Source organism: Dermacentor silvarum, chromosome 11 (assembly GCF_013339745.2).
Source record: "Dermacentor silvarum isolate Dsil-2018 chromosome 11, BIME_Dsil_1.4, whole genome shotgun sequence".
NCBI classification, from domain to species: domain Eukaryota; kingdom Metazoa; phylum Arthropoda; class Arachnida; order Ixodida; family Ixodidae; genus Dermacentor; species Dermacentor silvarum.
In genome coordinates this window covers 52,740,371-52,761,596 of record NC_051164.1, presented here as the reverse complement: position 1 = coordinate 52,761,596, position 21,226 = coordinate 52,740,371, and the positions used below count along the sequence as shown (strand labels likewise).

The 21,226-nt window shown below is 43.3% G+C and overlaps 2 protein-coding genes across 2 annotated transcripts in view; both read left to right on the top strand.

Annotated features, from left to right (window-relative positions):
- LOC119433007 (uncharacterized) overlaps positions 1–21,226 on the top strand; it is a 280,121-nt gene that overhangs the window by 38,615 nt on the left and 220,280 nt on the right. The gene's annotated exons all lie outside the window — the stretch shown is intronic.
- LOC119433266 (trafficking protein particle complex subunit 5) overlaps positions 1–21,226 on the top strand; it is a 42,026-nt gene that overhangs the window by 20,216 nt on the left and 584 nt on the right. Inside the window, exons 4-6 of the mRNA XM_037700415.2 lie at positions 2,799–2,856; positions 5,513–5,572; positions 7,626–7,690. Of these exons, the coding sequence (XP_037556343.1) occupies positions 2,799–2,856; positions 5,513–5,572; positions 7,626–7,690 (183 nt within the window). The remainder of the gene's footprint in view (positions 1–2,798; positions 2,857–5,512; positions 5,573–7,625; positions 7,691–21,226) is intronic.

Genomic DNA, 21,226 nt, shown 5'->3' with positions numbered 1-21,226 from the left:
GGGGTTAACTCTTTCCTTACCATGTCACTAGGCATCGATCAACGGTGACCGAAGTTTTTGAGCGCCTATTTAAAAACCGGTGCGCTCCTGAACTCGTAGTGCCATCTCGGTGATTGTATACAAAGTTAAGTTTCCGTTTCTGTGCGGTTCACATTTTTACCGCGTGGCGGGGATTTTTAAAGGGTGCGCGAGCTCAAAGGTTGGGGCGCACTTGAGCGGTGTGATGGCGTCGACATCTGGTACCGCGCGTGCTCTAAAGAAAGAAGTTTCGCATGATCCCGGCTATCCTAGAAGCGATCTTTTGGACTTTTCGAGCAGTGATGACTCGGACATCGATGTCGCGTCGTAAGAATTTAGTTCGGATGAGGAAACTTGAGCAGATATCAGACGGGAACATCAGCTGTTACCCGCCGGCAAGTTTCATTTTCGCCTCCAGTTTTGTTTATCGATGTCTACAGCCAGTTCAATTGCCCTTTTGGTGTCCAAACTATTATTTTGTTTATTTATGTTGTGTCCACTTCATTCGGAAAAGACGTGCTGTCACCAGATTTGGCCCCAGAGAGATTCGGGCATTGACCTCGGGATGACACTCCGTAGGGGTCTGAAGCAGCTGGCGAGAGCTCTCGTTTTTTTTTTGCTTGTCCATTATGACTGAGGTCGTTCATGCTATATATGTATAAACGCCACAAATATGCATGGACGCATATCCTTGACAAACCAACGTAGAGAATTTTTTTCTCTGAAAATATGAGTGTATCATTAGGAAAGTTTGCTGTGAGTTTCATTAATTATGTGCTTGGTAATTTTTATTACGTGTTTTGTAACTACTGTTCCTTTTCCGAAATGTATGTTTAGTACTTGTGTTTTTGTGCTGTAAATTAATCTTTTTCTTGAAAAAAAAATTTTAAGTAGGGCCAACCAAGAACTTGAATGAACTTCACTATGCGTCATGTAATTTTTCTTAACACAAAGAGTACTTAATCTATGGGTATAATTCTTTGAAGAAATGTTGCCAAGGGATATATCAACAATTTGTATATTTTGGAATTTCTCAAAAAAATTTTGCCAGAGATGTTGCTAGTTACCGAAATTTTTGCGGTTTTTTTGTTCAAAAATTTTTTTACGCAAATAACATTTTTTGTATTTTTTCAAAATAAATATTATTTGAAAGCCTGTTCATTTACCTTCACTTTTATATGTTGCATGACGCTGTAAACTTATTGGCTGTTGCACAAAAATTTTATAACTCAAACATACAAAAAACAGCCAGTTTCCCCATGGTAAGGAAAGAGATAAACCCCGTAATTTCTTTAATTTCTGAGTTTCTACCCGCTTTTTCTGATGAGTAGGCAGACCTTATGCCGCTTCCGGTGGCAGTTTAATTAGTTATTTGTTGATTGCAGTACCCTCAGGTCCCAAATGGCATTACAAAGGGTACCATGTGCTCATACAAATCACAACGTAAAAAAAGAACATTATTATATGTAGTTACCAGCCTGCTTTTCCCCTTATATTTCTCTCTCATTTATGTGCATGTTTTTAAACGGAATAGCTAATATACATAACCGTGCAATTTGATTTGACTAAGTTCAAGTTGGTTGCATTTTCCTGGCATCAGCGTTGCACTTGCGTGGTTCCTGCGTGAATGCTGCATATTGTATTTCCATATATTGTCATACCTGCCAGCTCTCCCTAATTTTTTGTCAACATTACGAATTTGATATATACGATTTCACAAATATTGCCTCAAGCCTAATGAAAAGGAAGTTCTGTATGAAAATGTCTTAGCCCTTTGACTGCCACTCCCGAGTATATTCATTTTGTCATTTCAGCGCATTCCCTGTCTTTCAAGAAGCAACTCATGCAAAAATTAACATTTCTTACCTGTTGCAACATCTATAAAGAGTTTGAAAAAAAAAAAAAAAAAACGCCTAAACTCCTAAGTTATATTTCTAGCAGCTGGTGGAGCAAATGTCTCTGTGCTACGCCGCAAACGAGCGTGGCGGGTCTGTCTGCACTTTGACAGTCGAAGGGATTTGTAAACTGTTGACGAATTCTTCGTCGGAAGAAAGTGACGGCAAAGGAACATTTTCTTTGTAGCACTAAATGTCCACTGGACTAGCACGCGAAAAAATAAAACACGGCCGTCCAAGTCTTAATGCAGCTGTCGAAAGATATCGGGCGGTGTAAGATTGCAAAAATAAATGCATGCAAAAAAGAAATTGTGATACTACTTGGGCCACCCTCTTGTAGCAGCACAGGATGACATATACCATAAGGGTACGTGCTTCGAGCAAGTTTCTTTAGGCAAGTTTCTGAAGCAGGCTTAATCGGGAACAGCATGGTCACTAGAGGAGTCATTATAATCCAAAAACAGTGTGCTGCTTTACAATTAATGCTGATCCACGTTTGCTGCTGCACGTGTGGTGTCTCTAAAGGTTAATCATCGTTAATAGAGTGCACATGTATCCTGGAAAAGGTACGTAGTACTTCGGGCAGACTTTTTAAAAAAATGCAGGCTATTCCCCCCTCGCCCTTTCTGGTGTAATCACAGCGGGATTTCTCTTTTTTCTTCTAATTTTCATGTTTGCAGGTTGGCAGGTGGGGTTAGGCCGTATGGGGTGTGGTGCCATGAGGTGCACTTAGTTCCAACATCGCAGCTTTGTCATTTGTTCTGCTTTAAAGTGGTGCAGTGCAAACGGAAGCACTGCTTTTGACGGGAAGATTGGCATCCTGCCGCTTGCAAAGGTTTCGTGGCAAGCCAATCTAAGCGCTCGTTGTCTCCCCTTTCTCTGCAGACTCTGTTTGGAAAGGAGGCTGACAAGCTCGAGCAGGCCAACGACGATGACAAGACCTGTATCCTTGGCTTTTCTGCGTTATGTTCCGTACACTGTACTTCCCGGTAATCTCTGATACGGCTTCCTGTCTTGTTTGTTACAATTCACATCCATAAAAGGGCTGCAACTGAAATGTGCTTTGAAGCAAGGAGGATGGATATCTACTGTATTCGAAGAAACAATAATTATTCCTTTGCAGAAACATCAAACGCAAAAGTAAGACTTTGTCAGATAAGTTTTTCAGAAAGCCACGAAGTGTAGGAAGTGTCACTAAAGGGAGAAATTGTCATCTGCCCAAGACTAGTGGCGCAAGGGAAACTCGTGCATGTTTCTCAAAGAAAGCTGTGCAATTGAAAAGAAAGTTCATTCTGGTTAAGGGAATTAATATTTGCGTGAATTTCACACTAATAGACAGATTATCAGAAGAAAAAATAGAGCTCGAAGATCCAGTTGTTGAATTGAGCACTAAAGCCCCCCAGCATTGGGCACGTCGCCGTGACATCGGGGGTTTCAAAGTATTCTTGTCATATTTGAGCCATTGTGACTTACTGAATGTTCCTGTAACTTGCTAATATCATTGTTTGGTTTTTCTAAAATACAATACAGTAAATGTTTACCGATAACAAATTAACTAGGCCTTAGCAGACGCTTTCAAAACCCATGAAGTCAAGGCGAACTTGTGTGGAATCTTCAAGGGGACACTGGCCACGCATCTCTCATTTTTCAATATTTTCTGGTCTACCAAGCCTCTTCTAGCATTAAAAGTATATTTTGCAGTATTGTAGAAGGGGTATTTACTAATACAGCTCAAATAATCTTTTTCTTTAGTGCCTCTAAACTGACCACCAAGCTAGCAGCTGAACTAGCAGAGCGAGGCTGGCCTAATTGGCAACTCAAAGCACCAGAACAGCGGATTAGCAAATCAGTACTGGGAAACCAGGAAGTTGCCATCTGCTGGCCTCGTGGTTAGCTCGGATGGTAGTGCGACTGCCTTAGCAAGTAGTTGGTTCCGGGTTTGCTTCCTGGACCAGGACAATTTGTTTTTCCTCAGTGGCTAAGCCTCTTTTCTGAGAAACCTATACAGGTTTCGTTTATAGCTGCGCGCCATTGTTTTTTTTTTTAATTTCATGTTGCGTACCTGTTGGTTAAACATGCCCCTTTATTTATCAAAAGAAGGGGGATATATTTATCTAAGCAAGATTTATGCAATCTGGCTATCTCTTCTGTACACTTAGATGCAGGCAAAGTTTTCAGATGATTGATTTAAGGATAATTGATGGAACATCAGCCATTATCAGTCACAGGAGAGCAATTCTGAAAACTGATTTAGTGATAGTGTGCAAATGGCAGGGGTAAAGAGCTCCAATGATCATTGGTACTGGGAAACTGTGTATTTGACTTTGTTATTTGACTTTGTTGGCACATGGAGAGTAAGGTGCTAGATTGACTCGTGATACACCTTCAAGTTTCTTTTAAGCATCTGAACTTGGTTGATCAAGTACGTTCACTGCGACGTGGGCCACGTGTTGGTCACAGCAGTTACTCCCCCTGTGCGGCTGTGCAGGGCTTCCCTGCAATGCACAAGTGACATGTTTTGATAAAAATGAACGAGATGTAAAATTCTTGTCTGCTCCTGTTCTGACGCATTGTGGTGCCATCTCTCTGCTTCTCGAGCAAGTTTCAAAGAGGCACAACTCCCTGCTGGCTCACCGGTGGGTCACGATGAACCAGAGGAATAGGACAAGTGACCCACCGGTGGGTCATCATGCACAGGAATCGAGCCTTCACAGAGTGCTGCTGCAGTGAACGGGCTAGCAAGAATTGAAAATGCAGCCTAGGAATTCGAGCAATGTGTGTCGTGTGCGCTAACGACACCAAAGAGAAATACAAGTTTAGCTGTATCAGCAATTTATGCTTTTACAGCATCATAAGAGCGACTAAAACCATTAGGAAAGGCTTGGGAAAACAGACAGAAATGAAAGAAAGACTGATGGTGAATCCCCATTGAAGTTCCCCGCACCAGCTAGCTATTACTGGAATTTTGATGTCTGCTCCAACCTAGTTTATTGGAAAAAATGGACCATGTATTATAAATGAGCCATTGATTGAAATTAGCATGTTTCGCGAAGTTCCACTGTGCCACAATGGACTAAATCCAAGAAAACACTTTGAAATCCACGACTTCATACGGGCACACTGACTGAGGTTTCAGGGTGCAGTTCAAAAAATGAGTTGGGCTTTGATTTCCTTGTCTTGTAATCGACCTCTTATAGCTAAATTAACAAAAGTGAAGCTTTGAAAATATTTTATCAGTAAACTGGATAGCGATTTCGTTTAATGTCCCTTTAACACCCGTTGCTCTTTCAACACTTGTTGAGGTGGTCTTGTGCATCGAAGCTTCAGCATCTGGCTTGTACATCAGAGGATTGCAGGGGAAATCCGTTCAGGACATGGGCTGTCTGTTATTTGTGGAATTTTTTAAAAAGGGGGCAATTTGGTCGCAAAAGGCAGTTATCTTTTCAAAAGTGATTGCTGTTGTAATGCTGGCAGGCTATGTTTGCCTATTATGATGCCCTTTTGATAATTTTCTCAATTGCCCTCTGTTGTTTAAGAAAGAACAAACATCTGAGAGCCGCCTGAATTCTTTGGAGCAGTTGACCTTTACTTTTCACCAGACTACCTGATTGAAAAGGAGCCTCTAGTCACCAAGTTCATCTCTGTTCCCAAGGACAGAGGTGAGTGATGTGATCAATGAATCATTCAATTTCTTTGTTCATACAATGTATACAACAGATACATGAATATGCGAGAATAAAAAGGGAGGTCTCATAGCACAAAGCTGTAAGGTGCATTAGTGGTATGGCCGAGTCTGCCTTTGCCATTTAGAGCGAGTGCGTGTATATATATATATATATATTTCATTGGCCTCCGTGCCTTCAAGAATTTCATATTTAACTGTTACCTTCATTGACCACTATGCCTTCAGGACTTTCTTTTCGAAGATCCTAGATAAATTACTTGCTTGCATGCTCTATACAGTCAAACTTCAGCATAACAAACACGAATATACGAATTATTGGATATAGAGTAACAAAGTAAATATCAGTGTGTGGCGAATACATGCTTATAATGAATATCGGATATAACAAAGGTATTTTTGTGTCAGATTCTACTTGATTATAACGAAGTTCACTGTAGTTACTTCTACTGAGCTGCTGTTAGTGGCCACAATTTTAACTGCATTAAAGGTGTGCTGGAACACCTTTAATGAAAGGTATTGAGTGTTTCTGGTACTCGAAAAAATCTTTTCTTTCTCCGTATTAGTGTTACTTATGTGTGCTAACTCTATTAAGTGCCCGATCAGCCAAACAATTAGCATTATACGGTGTATTGTTTTTTTTTTTTTTTTACTTCGAGCACTTCTTTTTAAAGCCCACAAATGTGACTCGAATCATGTCACTATTGATTAATTATGTGCCCAGGCAGACATCGCTAGCACGAAAAGCCAAAGCAGTCAATTCACTAATTAAGCTGATACATTAATTCACTTAGTTACAGACATTACGGCACAAGTCCATATTGGAAAGTTGAAGGAAATCATTATAAGTCTAGTTCCGTGTTTCAACATTTCAAAACGATTACAGCCTGCGTGGCTGATGTCCACTGCAGGACAAAGGCCTTTGCTAGCGATATTCAATTACCCCTGTATTGCACTAGCTGATTCCAACTTGCTCCTGCAGATTTCCTAATTTCATCACTTCACTTAATTTTCTGCCATCCTTGACTGTGCTTCTTTTCCCTCGGAACCCATTTCGGCACCCAGAAGCTGAAATAATTGGCCTCAAATTATTTGTTGAATTTACCTGATTACGCACGCAGCACTGTGAAGCGTGACTTGTGGTGCAACCCTCAGGTGACTTAGCAGGGCTAGGTTGAACAACAGATTCATAGTCAGTACACAACATGGGCCAAGATAAGGCAATAACTCTTTTTCAATGCTATTTCTTCTTGCTGTTCATCAGAATTTCCAAGCGTTATCACCAGGATTAGCTGGCCGTGAATCATGGATGATGATAAGGGAATAGAATTGGAGGGGGGGGAGCCAAAGAAACCCTTACGTTATACTGGCCGTGGTCTCGTGTTGAGCTCGCTTGTATACGGATGATCACAAATGGAATAGAGTTCAGCTAGAGGAATCCTTATGTTACACAGGCTGTGGTTTTATGTCTCTCCTCGCCAGCAATTATTGGAAATGGCAGGCGGACTGTTACATAATGTCGAATGCAAAATGCTGGTGAGCTTTTGTACTGGTGAAACGTTGCTAGAAAATTGAAGTAAGGTCTCTTGATAATTACTGATGAAAATATTGTGACCAGAAAAATTAAGAAAATAATTGTCTCTGAATGGGCAGTCAGACTCAGTATGAGCTGCAACTCAGTGCCCATGGTTAAAGGGTTCATTGGCAAGACTGTACATCGGCGATGATATTAAGAAAAGGAAGAAAATTGGAGATCTAAACACTGTTCCAATTACTGGTATTTATTAAACAAATTTCTCCTATGTCGGCACCATTGTGCATACTTGAAGCCTTTTCGACCATTGGTACCTTGTTGCAGCTCATATTGAAAGCGACTGTTTGTTAGCACCTTAGTCTGTGAGCATTAATGCTGCAAAACATGTTGTCCTATTGTTTCGAACTATTAATTGTCAGCAATCGATTCTGCTTGACGGTGCCTGTGCATGTGTATTTGGTTCACCTCAATTTCTGCCATCTTTTTTTTTTTGCAGGTAGTCTCAACTGTGCCTCGTTTGTTGCTGGCATCATCGAAGCCATCCTCATCGGCTGCAACTTTGTAAGCACGTTCTCTTCTCTATTGCCTCATCTTGATGTTGCCATCTTTCCATATGCAAGTGGCTGTGGCACCCCCTCAATGCTTTGCATGAAAACAAAAGCATGCTGCACTTAGATTGGTTGCAGTGAGATGGGCCTGAAGTTCCCATTTGTAAAGTTCAGATGCTGATGTGTTTAAGCCTCACAGGAGCACCACTTAATCTCGAGCAGCATTATATTTAGTGCAGAAGGCATACCATGATAAGTCTTGTGCCTCAGTTCAACTAGGCTTTCATTCTGAATAGTTTTCAAGGCTGGCTGCTGTAAAATTTCATTTCACCTAAATTTTCGTGATGTGTGGTGCTTGTCATCAGAGCATTTGGAGTAAAGCGTTAAGGTTGGGTAGTTATTTAGTTGAGTATGTTTAGATAACACTAGCAGGTAAGTCACCGACCAATAATTTGGACATGTTTGATTATTTGGACAGCTCCGCAGCACTGCCACTAGTCCCTTAACTTAATGTATAAGGACGACCAAAATTTTGGACACCTTACAGCGTGCTGTGTTATAATTCATACTCCGAATGCATGACCATGTGCTCATTTGGCTGCCGAGTCAAGCAGAAATAATATATTCATTTTTGTATGCCGACATCGTCATCGGCCATATCGCCGGTGCCTCCCCGAAACCGAAATCAGTGAAACCTAGTCGATCTAGTAGTTGCTGATGAGAATTCGGTGCATTCAGTGACTAGTTTCGTTAATCTGTAGTGACAGCATTACAATGGTTGAGATACGGGCCGCGATTTTGTTGTGATCCCTTCTGCTCGGTTCTATGCCACACTTATTATCCACCGGTCATGGCCGTCTGGTTCCATTGATAGTGGGCTTTCTTGATTTTCCACTTCTGGCTACCCGCGGGCTGCCAGAGCCACCCAGAGTGCCTTCGTTTTTCTCGGGTTGCTCCGCCCACCGCGTGACGCGCTACCACCGCGCGTTCGCTTAACTCGGGCTGGACGCTTCTGGCTACCCGCGGGCTGCCAGAACCAGCCAGGACGATTTTGGTCTGGCTGCTCTATGGAAGTTCTCTGGCTAGCAGACGACAAAGAGGCAATGAGCGCTCGCCGCCATGTTTGTGGGGACTTGACGGATTGCAACGCGGGTGCTTGAGGACTTCCTGGCTTGCGTCGAACGCGTGCACCGCCCCGGTTGGCATGGTTTTGGGCTTTGTCTCAGAAAGCGCTCGCGTACTTGTCAGCGCGGTGTGTGGATCGCTGGTTGCATTACTTCTAGCGTTATCTTACTAGGGTTCGAACGCACCGTTCCGCCTTGCGAGGCAGTGCCATACAAGCGGTGGCGAACCATTTGACGTTTTCTTTTGTTTGTGTCCCGTAAATGCTTCTTCCCGGCCATGAACAGCGCGCTGCGCTCTCAATCATGCTTGCTTTGGTATCTTCGTGTTCCGCGCAAGTTGTCGAAGTTGTAGACGCTCATTCCCGCACATTGCGGTGCCTTTTCGGTTCATGTATTTCTCTAGTGGTATCCGTTTTCGCATTGGTCACGTATATGCGGCGATATGTCTTTTTTCTGCAGTTAGTGTAGGCCTCGCAGCTAGCCCGTGTTTGCTCCGTCTCTCCCCCTCGTATGCTTGGATGGCAGCTCGAAACCGATGCGTTCTAACTACAGTATAGACCACTTATAACGTAACCGTTTATAGTGAAGGACCGGATATAGTACGGTCTTTTCAAACTCCCGTTAATTTTCCCATAGCACTCCATGTATACGCATACCGCTTACAGTGCAGCCGCGTGAGATGAAATACCGGTTATAATGCGGCTTCCCCAGGAAGATCTCGCCGACAAGGGCGGCAGCGAGCTTCTCAACAAGGTGCGTGCTCTCGACCGGCGTGTGCATTATTCAATGCAGTCAAACTCTCGTTAATTAGGACTTATTTGGCCGCACATCGGTTAATTCGGACTACTTTCAGAGCTCGGTGAGCGGGGAGCGCCGCAAATGTGCGACGCAAAAGAGCAAGAATGGCGCTAGCGTCCAACCGAAACGAAGCGGCGGAGTCCGCATCACCGCAGCCATCGGTTGAAAACGTACTTGAATGACAGCAACGTCGGAACGCTTCGAGCCTATTTGTGTCTTTAAAGCCTGTATTCTTGCGTTTACCGCTGCGCATAACACCGCGTTGGCCGTGGGCTTTCATAACTGCGTAGTCATCCACGATCGCGTCGATAGCGGCCGCGGTTTTCTCTGCCGCGGTTGCAGCGAACAGTAGTTTCGTTTTTACTCGGTACACGCGTCGGCCACGTGCCTAAAAAACTGCGTAGTCGCCATCGATGATCGCATAGATAGCGACCGCGGTTTCGACCGCTAGTTGTTGCAGCGAATGGTAGTTAATTCGTCCAGACTTGGTGCGTGCGTCGGGTGCGTGCCTTCAGCACCGCAAAGTCGCCGTTCATAATCGCGTCGACAGCGGTCACGTTTTTTTCCTCAGCGGTTGAGGCAAACTGTTGTTTCGTTTTGACTCGGTGCAAAGCTGACGAACTTAAGAGCACCGGCTACATCGAGATAATGTTTTCGCCAGCTCACTGGCGAAAACGCAATCGCAAAGGCTTGAAAATCGTTTTGGTTATGGTGCGGTACCACTTATAGTGCAGATATTCGTGACTCCGGCGACTTACGTTATAAGCGGTCTACACTGTATATATAGGCAGTTGATGTTAAAGGAATGCACTAGTTGAGATGAGTAATGACCACACGTACATTAGCTTTATTATTGCTATCGTGATCAGCCAATGCTATTTTTCGTATGAAGCTTTTCGTTACAGGCGGCGTGCATTTTCACGTGCCAGCCTCAGCCCCAGCTCCTTTAGCACAGGAGCAGAATTAAGAGGAGCACCGTCAGCTGAAACAAACTTTCTGAAATCTAATTCAAGCGTGTACTAAATTTTATGCATATAAGACGTACCCGATATCCTACTTTTTCGTGTCTTGTCAAATGATGTCGAATGTCGCCAGCGGCCGACGTGATCGCTATACGAGCAGGCATCCTCGAGCGATCACTTACGTGCGATTTCACGTCTTGGAATCGGATGCGACGCACGCCGTTTGTTGCGCTGTGCAAAGTGAGCTGCACAGTGCGCGTCCTGTGCCAAGTTGTGCGAAATCTCGCAAAAGTGATCGTATTCCCGAATGCAACTATATATTTTCAAGCTGACAGCACAGAAATGGGCCGACTATGCTGCGCGCGCGCCGCCCACGCCGGTCGCTGCCATGCTGGTAGCATGTTTGCATTTCTTCCGCGGCCAGCGCTGTCCCAGCGTTAAATTTTGCAAACTTGGGGTTGTCTTGGGATCCCATACCACGTGACTTCCTATCAGAACCGGAACTAGCTGGCTGCCATCTGGCTGCCCGGGGCCTGCCTGATTTCCGAAAATTGAAGAAGCCCGGTGTGTGGAGTGTTGCTCTGACTACTGACGAAGAGCGTGAGGAAGGATAGCATAAAAGGCATTACTAAAAAAATCGCAGCCACGGAATCTCTAGGCCAAAGGCAAGTGTACGTGCACGCAGCAATGCTTTGACAAACTTGGGCCATATGTTTGGACAATCATTTTTGAATATATACTTTCATTTTCGCAATATTCTGTGTTACCTTTTTTTTTTAACAGCACCGGAGGCATCACTGGGCGCCTGTGTTTCAGCTATGTGATAACGAGCTTGGCACTGGGCCAAAAATGCCCTCGCTCTTGCACTGGTCGCATGAAAGATAGCGTGCTTGGCAGTGCGCTAAGGATGCCATTGCCCTTAAAAGTCAGTGCACCTTGCGCTAGTCACGCGAAATTGAATGTGTCCCCTAATGTGACGATCTGAGAATACGGCATGCCTTTTTTTTTTCTTTCCTTTTTTGCCCCTTGTGGAATAGTCACTGATTTTTGTGCAAATCTGGCAATTTGGACTTCCGATTATTTGGATTTTTTAGCGGTACCCGTTGAGTCTGAATTATCGGTTGCCGAGTGTACAAGCACGTGGCACAGTGCTGTGTGAAGCGAATATAAGATGCAGCTCTCAGGACAGCGTGCACTGCACTCTAGGTGCTACGCGTACGTGGATGCGATGCAGGAAAGCATTGCGGGTGCCACTGACAGCATGTGCGAAGAAATGGACGAACACTCTGCACTGGTTTCAAAGATTCTTAGTTCTGCGGAACTTCCAGCGGGCGATGTTGACGAATCGGTCGTCATCATTTCTTTTGATGCGAAATCGTCAAATGACTTATTGAGCGAAAAATTCTGCGACGTCTATAGCAGCGAAAATACGGCACCTAACTTTCCAATGGCTGCGACACCACATCTCGAGTGCGCCTCGCGCTCGTGACGCTGGCTCGCGCTTGCTGGTTTGGGCCTCAACGGAGCAATGCGTGCGAACAGGAACACCTGCTGTCACTTAATAACTCGGACAGCTCAGTGGCGTTCAATTGGACATTAATGCTTTCGCATTCACTTCTCACAAGAAGTGCTTAGGTGTCCTCTTTTTTTTTTTTTCAGTTTTGGTATTGCAAATTTTTGTGACACATTTAGTGGAATACAGTGCAAAATATTGGAGCAACTTCTCTCCCTATCTACGCTATTGGAACAAGGCTCCCTACACAGTAAATGTGTCTTTTTGACAAAGCGAGGGTTTTCCAGGTGTATGTTAAGTTGCAGGTGGCTGCTCATGTTTTGGCTTAAATTTGTCCTGTTCGTTAGCAGTATTTTGTCTTTGACAATGATATACACCAACTTGCTTGCGCCTATGCTGTTCATAGCCTATAATCACAAGAAAAATCTTGCTCTAGAACTGTTAGTATTAGCCAGCCAACTGTGATAGAAGTATTATCAAAGGCTGCCTGACAGCACTTATGAACAAAGATCTGTGATTTCGGCCCCGGATCTTGCTTAAATTATGTCTAAATTCGGTCTATGTATAGATGATGGGCAATTCAACATTTTTGGGTGAGGGATTTGGGGTGCAGTGTACTTAAATCGGCTGTGATGATCATTTAGTATGGTTGTGTTCCTGAAGTGTAGACATTGTGTATGATGTCCGCAATGTCTGCTTTGCCTGCTAGGCAATTTCGCTTTTCCAAGGCTTCAGTGTTCTTGTTCCATAGCTGTTCTTGGACACTTGCAGAACCTTTGAATGACAAAATGCCATATTGAAGGCCTTGAAAAGCCTTAAAATTTTATGGCATGATATATGGATCCTTGAATTTAATTTTGGGGGTAGCCCACTGGATTTTGTTTGGGACATCTGGCTACAAATTTGGTGCAGTCCAAAAGTCAAGCCAGCCCACTCTGGTTAGCGGCTTAGTGCGATGGCGATTGTTGGGGCACACATGGTATTCTTTGGTCTCTAAGCCTTTCTCATGTGCTTTTTATGTGCAATGAAAGAAAGATTCTGCATTGTTAATGATGTGTTTAACGCCGATGAACTCATTTGCAGTTGTGGGGGGCTACTTTGCATAACCACTCTTTGTTGTGGCTCTAATAGGAGAGACAAAATGTGACATAGCGTTCTTTGCATGGGCTGCCTCATGAGCAGTGCATTTGGAGCTAATTTCTAGTATGAACTCGGTAGCCTTCTGTGGTCTACAGTGGTAATTCCTGGGTCTTCCACACCAAATGTTTAATATGGCGTATGGTTCACTGACAAGGAACAATATTATTCAGCTGTTCTGCTAGAAACTGGCTCCACGTGTTTGTGCACATGAGCTCCTTCGTGGCAGGTGGCACATCTTTTTCTTTGATCCTAGATGGCATGAGCTCGAATCACAGCAGTGTTTTGTTTTTTATCTCTTATGCATAATATTCCTTTGTCATTGAAAATGCTTTGTTGGGGCCTCGGAAGTCCTTCAGAACTCGTACAAGTTCTTCCACAGAAATTGCTATGAACCGTGTGTGTTCCCTGAAATCTCTGACAGTACATAGGCACACCTGCCAACTCTTGAATTTTTTATAAAGTTAATGAATTCGGGGCCAGTCTTCAATTTTACCAATGTTGTGCAAAGTTTTCCTAGAAATTGTGCTTGTGAAAAAGGTTCGCCAGTTGATGTCCAGCCACATTCTTGTAAGTTTTCTGATGGTGAAACGACACTAGAGGGATACATGTTTTGAACAAGTTTATTCAGACAAATTTCTATACTGTAGCAAAAAAAAAAATAATAAATCCACAACAAAATCTCTAAAAGCCGCTGGGATCGAAAAATGTCCTGCTCGTCTGTCCTTGCTGTTCCGTGTTTGCTACTGCTTGTGTGCTATGGCTAAATGTAAATCATCATTAGTAATGGATGTATGTATCCCACAGAAGGTGTGTGCTCAGGGAAAGCTTTAAAAAATATGCATGCTATTCCATCCTTCCCCTCCTCCGGTGTCGTGTCTGTGAAACCCCAAAATCTAAATTAAATTGTGGGGTTTTTGCATGCCAAAACCTTAATATGATCATGAGGCATGCCGTAGTGGGGGGCTCTGGATGAATTTTGACCACCTGGTGTTCTTCATGTGCACCTAAATCTAGGCACATGAGCGTTTTCACATTTCACCCCCATTCAAATTGAATGATAGGCAGCAAGCATCATTTGTTGGTTTAAAGCAGGAACGCAGGACGATCTAGAAGATGCTTGGCACGCGACTCGCTTTCTTTTGAAACCACGGTCAGAGGAGACAGACCAATCCAAGATTTCAGGCTGCAGTCATGTCACACATGTATGTACAGCAAATCAATTGTATACCTATGGTTCACATATGATGAGAGCTGTCTGTACGCATTCCAAACGAAGCCACAAGTAGCTAGGGTGAAGCTCTCTCTCAGTTTTCTGCCTTGGGTATTGCCCATAATGCTGAAAATGTTCTTGCAAAATGCAATAGAACCTCATTGATTCTATCCTGTTACGTACAGTTTCCCAGCGTCAACATTCATGATTGAGTTACGAAAAAATTTGCCAATACAGTTACGCTTCGTGTTTACTACTTCATATCTTCCCGGAAAGCACTATCTTTCGGCGCCAACATTCAGTACATTGCCGAACTTCAATCGTATGATACGCTTTCCGGCCGCTAGATCCCACGTAAACAAGAAAAGGCACTAGACGTAGGCGATCGAGAACAGTAGCCACCTGCCTCTGCAGCTTCCCCGCAATACTCACCCGCCCGTCTCGCGTGAAAACACCAGCGCACACGCAGTTTCCCATTCCAAGACGAGCAGATCTTATCCCGCGACTTCATATGCCACATTCACAGCTATCGTCACCAACCTTACTGTGATAAGCATCTTTACCTATTTGTTTCGCAGAGTGTGAGGCGTAGTACTGTTAGAAGCATACTGCACACCATAAACCAAACGCGTCGCCCGGAAGTGCGAAGTGAGCATCATGTTTTGCTCTAGTGGCATCATAGGCATCGTATTCTAGTGTCTCCTAGCAGCTCAATTTCGTTTCAGTTACTCATCGCTGCCTTAAATGACTATGCGATAGGAAAACGACAGCGTACACCTCGGGCTTCTCGGGCCCCTACCACCAGCAGCTCGCTGTATGTCACCGTATGTCGGCGTCTCGGGTGCCGGAACGATTCGCTTTGAGTGGACACGTCAAAACTTTCCACCAAAATGCCCCGCTTGCTCAAACAAGCTGCTTACCCAGCCCAAATTCGAGGAGTGCAAACGTAAGCTTGCTGAAGCTGCAAAAAAATGACAATGCACTTCTTGTGTTCCAATGATTCGCGCAACGCTTTGCATTACATAGATGTCAACTACAGTTGAGCCTGTCAAATTTTTAGTGGCAACAAATCGTTAGTTCTCCTGGTTAGTACATTCTCTCTCTCGTATTTTTTTCCAAAACGTATGAATGAGCTTCTACTGCATGTTTTCTTTTCGTTGATTATGCTTATCCTCAATGTGTTTTGTACATTTACAAGGAAAAACATTCTTTTCAGGTATTTATATGTGCCATCATTAAAGGTTTAAAGGATCTCTAAAACGGTTTGGACAAATTTTGTAGACGTACAGGGTTCAGCTACAGTAAAACATTCCTGCCACAATTAAAGTGAAGCGTCTCCTATTAAGAGAGCTACGGACGATTACAAGTTACAATCCTCCCTAGCCAAGCTTTTTCTCCACTCGTTCGCCGAGTTATCGAGGCTAAGCTCCGCCTTCACTGGCTGTGCGTCATGATGTGATGTCGTGTCGTCTTCTGGTTCTCTTGGAGCCAGTGTGCGAAGCCTCTCCGACCTCTCCGCGGCCTAGCTATTCAAGCAGCGTGGGTTGCGAGCATTCTGTCGCAGCGTTGAGCGTGTCCGTATTGCGGTAACCACAGGAGAGCTGGGTGTCTTCACGGATGGGCGGAGGCGTAAACTAAAGCCCCTGCATACTACTACTGACTGCTGTGATGAAGGAGCTTTAGTGTAGACGTACGTGAGCGGCCTGCACGGTCCAGCCACCAGGTGGTGCGGAGCTTAACCAATCAAACACAGAGCTAATAATGGTGTAACCAAGTGTCATACATTCTAAACATTTAAAAAGACAACGTATTCAAGATTACGCTCCTGCCCAAAAATTTACACCAGCAGCAAAGTAGAATACACTTGGTTACTGCTATATTAGCTCTGTGTTTGGTTGAGCTTTGTGCCACCAGGGGTGGGGGAAGGGGGGGGGGGGGGGGCTGCACTGTGTACGCCGGTCACGCTTGCGCCTCTGCCTTGCAGAGAGATATGATGTGGCAGCTTTACATGTCGCCAATTGCTAGATTTGCAGCCCACAATGTAACTAGGGCAATCCATGGTCCTCAGGAAAAGAAAGATCGCGACTAACACAGCTCGCGTCAACACGGAGAACGTTCTAACACAAGCAGGACGGCACTTGCTGTGCGCTTGAAGTGCTTGAGGTGTAGTGATAAATTGTCCTTGTGCATTCTCTTTCTATAACTTTCTTTTATAGAAACAAATGAACGAACATTCCAACTATTACGAACAACACTTGTTCACCGTAAAGTTGGAAAAATTATTGACGTGCCCTGGGCAGCCAGTCGGATAGCTCGCCCTGCTGATGTCATATGGCCACCACACATCACTTGGTGTAGGGTGGCTGAAAATTCAGGGGAGCGGCGTGCTGCAATCGGCAGTGATGTACGTTTTTAAAACCTTCTAATTACACGCTTTACCCGGAGCACGTAGATGCGTCAGTGATCAGAACGACTAAGTACGCTTGTACAAAATGGTCAAAATCACTTCAGGCTCCCTTTAAGGCGGGAGGCAACGCACAGAAAAAGAACTTTTTTAGAATCGAAATGCAGGATTTAAATAAATTTTTTTCCTGAATTAGCATGTCTTATTTTAAATTAATCAACTATTTAAAGTGCAAAAGAAATGGTTCACTTTATTTTCTGGCAAGTAATTTTTGTCATAAAAGGGGTTAAGAGGGCTAGTTGTGCCAGCAATGATAAGTAAATAATGAATTGCTAAATTGAGTAAGACTTTTGGCATTTATGTAGCTAAGTGTGGGACCTATGCAATGAACTAGGATAAATGTAATGCAATAAATATTGAGGAAGTAATGTTTGATAAACTAAGCAAAATGAAAGAAATTGCCCATTTGAACCAAGTTTACTTGTAAAATGAGCTGTAAATTAAAAATATTGCATCATTTTCTTTTGTCTTAGTTCGCTGCACACATCTCTATGTGTGGAATGAGTGTGCAAAATTTTGAAATATTCATTCTGAAAAAGGTTCTTAAAGTTTGCATAACATGAGGTGGAGCAAAATCTTGTTTTGAGAAAAACGTAAACAAATGTTTCAAGCTATGTGAAAGGTGTCAAAACAACACATTGAAGCTTTGTGGCTGTTTTTGGAGATCTTAAAAGAATTGCAAAAGCACAACCAAGTACAAAAATGCCTGTAAATGTTTCAGACAACATAAAATGAAAAAAGTGTTTCGAATGGCATTTATATAAAAGAAATACTACTGATGTTCGGAACCAAAGCAATGTGGTTTCAGTTTCGCAATACGAGGGTATGGGTTGGAAAACTAAATTTCTAACCAATGATGATAGGAAGATAATTCCTTTTGCAACATGTTTCTGAATGTTTGGGCATACATAAAATCAACCTTGTGCAGGAAAATTTACTTTTGAATGTGGCCTCGCACCTTAATAGGTAGTTTTTAAAGAAAGCTAGGCACATTCCACGAAAACCATTACATTTTAATTTATGAATATGCTATGGTTAACAATGTCAAAGGATTTCTTTGTCGAGAAACATGCCTAGTACTGTTTTATTATTTAAAGGATAATTAATAAGCTCAGATAAGGTCAAAACAGCTGTATTGGTCGACCTATGTTTTCTGAAACCATGTTGGCAGGGCATAAGAATGTTATCAAGGTCTTGGAAAAAACATGATAACACAGGCAGCACGCGCTCTCCTCCGCGTTCTCCTCCGGCAGCACGCGCCGCGCTGCAGTGAAGCCACATTTCTGGGATTTGTCACTCGTGTGTTAGCTCAGTGCACGTGCGTCGTCACTTTGCGCAGTGTTATCGTCCATTCGATGAACTTCCTTCAGTTTTAGCTCCGTTTAATTCAAGCAAATTTTCAGACCTCTTCGAGTTTGAATTATCCGAGATTCAGCTGTATTACACGCCCTCCCCCCTTCTGTACAAATTTTAGTGAAGGCTCCCTCAAGGTAACACAGTTATCTCTAAGGCCATTGTTTGTTGCATACTGCTGTTGCTGGAAGAAAATCATGGCCATCATGTATTGAACATTGCATATTTTGCACAGTTTGGGTTTAAAAAGTGGCTGTAATTCATAGCAACATTCTCCAAAAGTGCATGTGCATGTTCGCTCGCCATGCTGCATGCCGATCACCCGTGCAGTCTATTGTACCAGGTGTCTTTTTGTTTTTAGTCTTACTAGATTCTTTTTATTGTTTGCAGCAGATAGCACAATTCTTGTCCTTGAACTGGGCTGCTTGAAGAAGTGGTCATTTTTTGCACAAAAAATGAAAATGAATGTTTGACAAATTTATTACAAAATTTTTATAAATCACCTTCATAACTCGTTATAGCAATGTACTATAGCTATATAGCTATATATAGGGCACTATAGCAATGTACGAGTTTTAAAGGCGCTGTAGTCAAGAAGATGCAAGCCACTGTGCTGGAGCTAGCCACAAGGCTGAAGCTCATGTTCATCGGGATTTGGGCTATTTGGACTGCCTTGTGTTCATCATGGATACCCACAGTGTGTGGAAACCCAGCACCTCCCTCCAAATGTGTTACGCGATTAATTTATGGAAGGCAAATTGGTCCACGGTGAGCACGAGGCAGTCCGAATACCAGTGAGCACGAGCTTCAAGCCGCGCGGCTAGCGCCAGCCCAGTGGTTCGCATCTTCTTCACTATGGTACACACTACTTGGAGCAAATCTTAAAATTAGCACTAGTTTTGAGACGAACGCTGTCAGTGTTGCGGTAAAAATACACTCTTGTTCCACTTTTTATGAAAATGTTGTTTATTGCATTGGAGCATAAGAATAACTGGAACACCAATGTATTTTGTTGCACACTTTAGGAATGAATATATCTAAACCGATGGCATCTTCAGAATTCGTTTCAAGTGGATATGCCTTGGGAACTTACTGGCTGTGATTCATAAATTGCAATCTGCCATAAAATAATTAAATACTTAATTCGTGAAATTTTGTTACTAGTTGATTATGTATTTAAATTTATTGTGCAAGTAATATGCGCCTCTGCGATTAGTCCATCTCAAGGACTGGAAGTGGCCTATTTGCCACAGGTGATTAAACAAAAATTCTTGTCAGTTAAAGAAAGCTCAGTATATGGTGGTTGTTGCAGTGTTTTGCTATGCGCATGTGTGTGTGTTGGCTGCATTCAGTATCATTGTAGCGATTTGCTGTACCTCCCACACATAATAAAATGCATTGTATTGTGGGCATTAGCAATTGGGCTTGTAAGGTTATTTCGAAGAGGATTATTATGGCATTGGTAGACGAGGAAACCAGAATAACAGTTGCAGGTATATTTCGACAAAATAATTGTTATCTATTTGACTTTGGGGAGAATAACCAACCCCATTCAACTCTAGCAGTCTGTCATATTCAGTAATAAGCTTGGTGATTTCAGTGGACATTGAGCGTATGGTAAACCAGTTTCGGGTAGAAATGCTCAGTGCATTGACAAAGCTGTTTGAAGGTATTATATTGCTGTGCCTTGTTTATTTGATCTTCATGTGCCTGCACTACAGTAATCACCTGAAAAGCGGCAGGTGATTCCATATGGTCACTTCCATATGTACCAAGTACTGGAACTAACAAGCATGTTTATTGTCTGTGACTAACTTACACATATTTCTGGAGTGTTATGTGCAAGGGCGTTTGTTGGTGTGACTAAAATGTGTGTTAGTAACTGTTGCTTGTTCAGTTAAAGTGGATTATGATTGGTTTCGTTGCATGTAGTGTGCTTATCTGTCACAAAAGTTCCTGAGCCAAAGTGCTCTCATGCAGACTGGAAATAAAGCTGTGCGTTGCTATATTTATTGGCAATGGGCTTATGTAAGGTCTGGAGACGTCTAGGCTTCTTTAGACTTCTACGTCCAAAATGTTGATCTGTGCGAACAAGCTTATGGCATTGTGGCAGGTACGTGGCAATGAGCCACAAGATATATTGAGGGGGCCAGCCTGGCCATGGGTGCGGGTATGTTGTTGACAGCTGAGGAATCGCTATGATGGGGACCGTCCGGTCGGACGTCGAGCGCGTTCTCCTCTGCTTGTCGGGCAAACATCGTCCTTGTCACTGCTGCCATCACTAGCAGTAATGCTACAACAGTTGTGTAATACAGTATTCGAGCTGTATTGCAAAAATAACAAGACTATGTTATCAACAACTGCTTACTGGTTTGACTTAAGATAGACAGAAAGACGGTATGGATTATGGTATGGTATGGTATGGTATGGTATTATGATGGTATGGGATTAGATGTCAGTATGGATTATGGAGCAGACAGATGCCACTGGTATTCCAGTTAAAAGTAAGGGGAAGAATTGAGTTGGGCAGGGTCATTTTATGTGTGGTGCGCATAACTGGCGGTCTGTTGTAGGTACAGAATGGTGGCCGCGCAAAGGGAAACAAAGTCAAGAACGGCAGGGAAGTGGGTGACATGACGAAATTAAGAAATTTACAAGCATAGGGTGGAGTCGCCTGACGTGATGGAGAAATAGTTCGAGACTGCTGGGAGAGGCTTCTGTCTCCCGGCTGACATAAAATGCACTGCTGCAGGTGGTGATGAATACGAACGATTGGGCTTTTACCGTTTAACCCTGCTTTGGCACTAAAGCTAGACTTCAGGCAGCTTTGCACTAAAGCTGAGCTTCTCTATGCAACACTTATACCACTGTTGGAATGCCTTGAAACAACTGTTTGAAGCTGCCGTTAGTGCCATGGCACAAGTAGCATGACCTAACCTATGCATTGCTTATTGTTTAACGTCAGTTGTGCCGCTCCATTGGTGT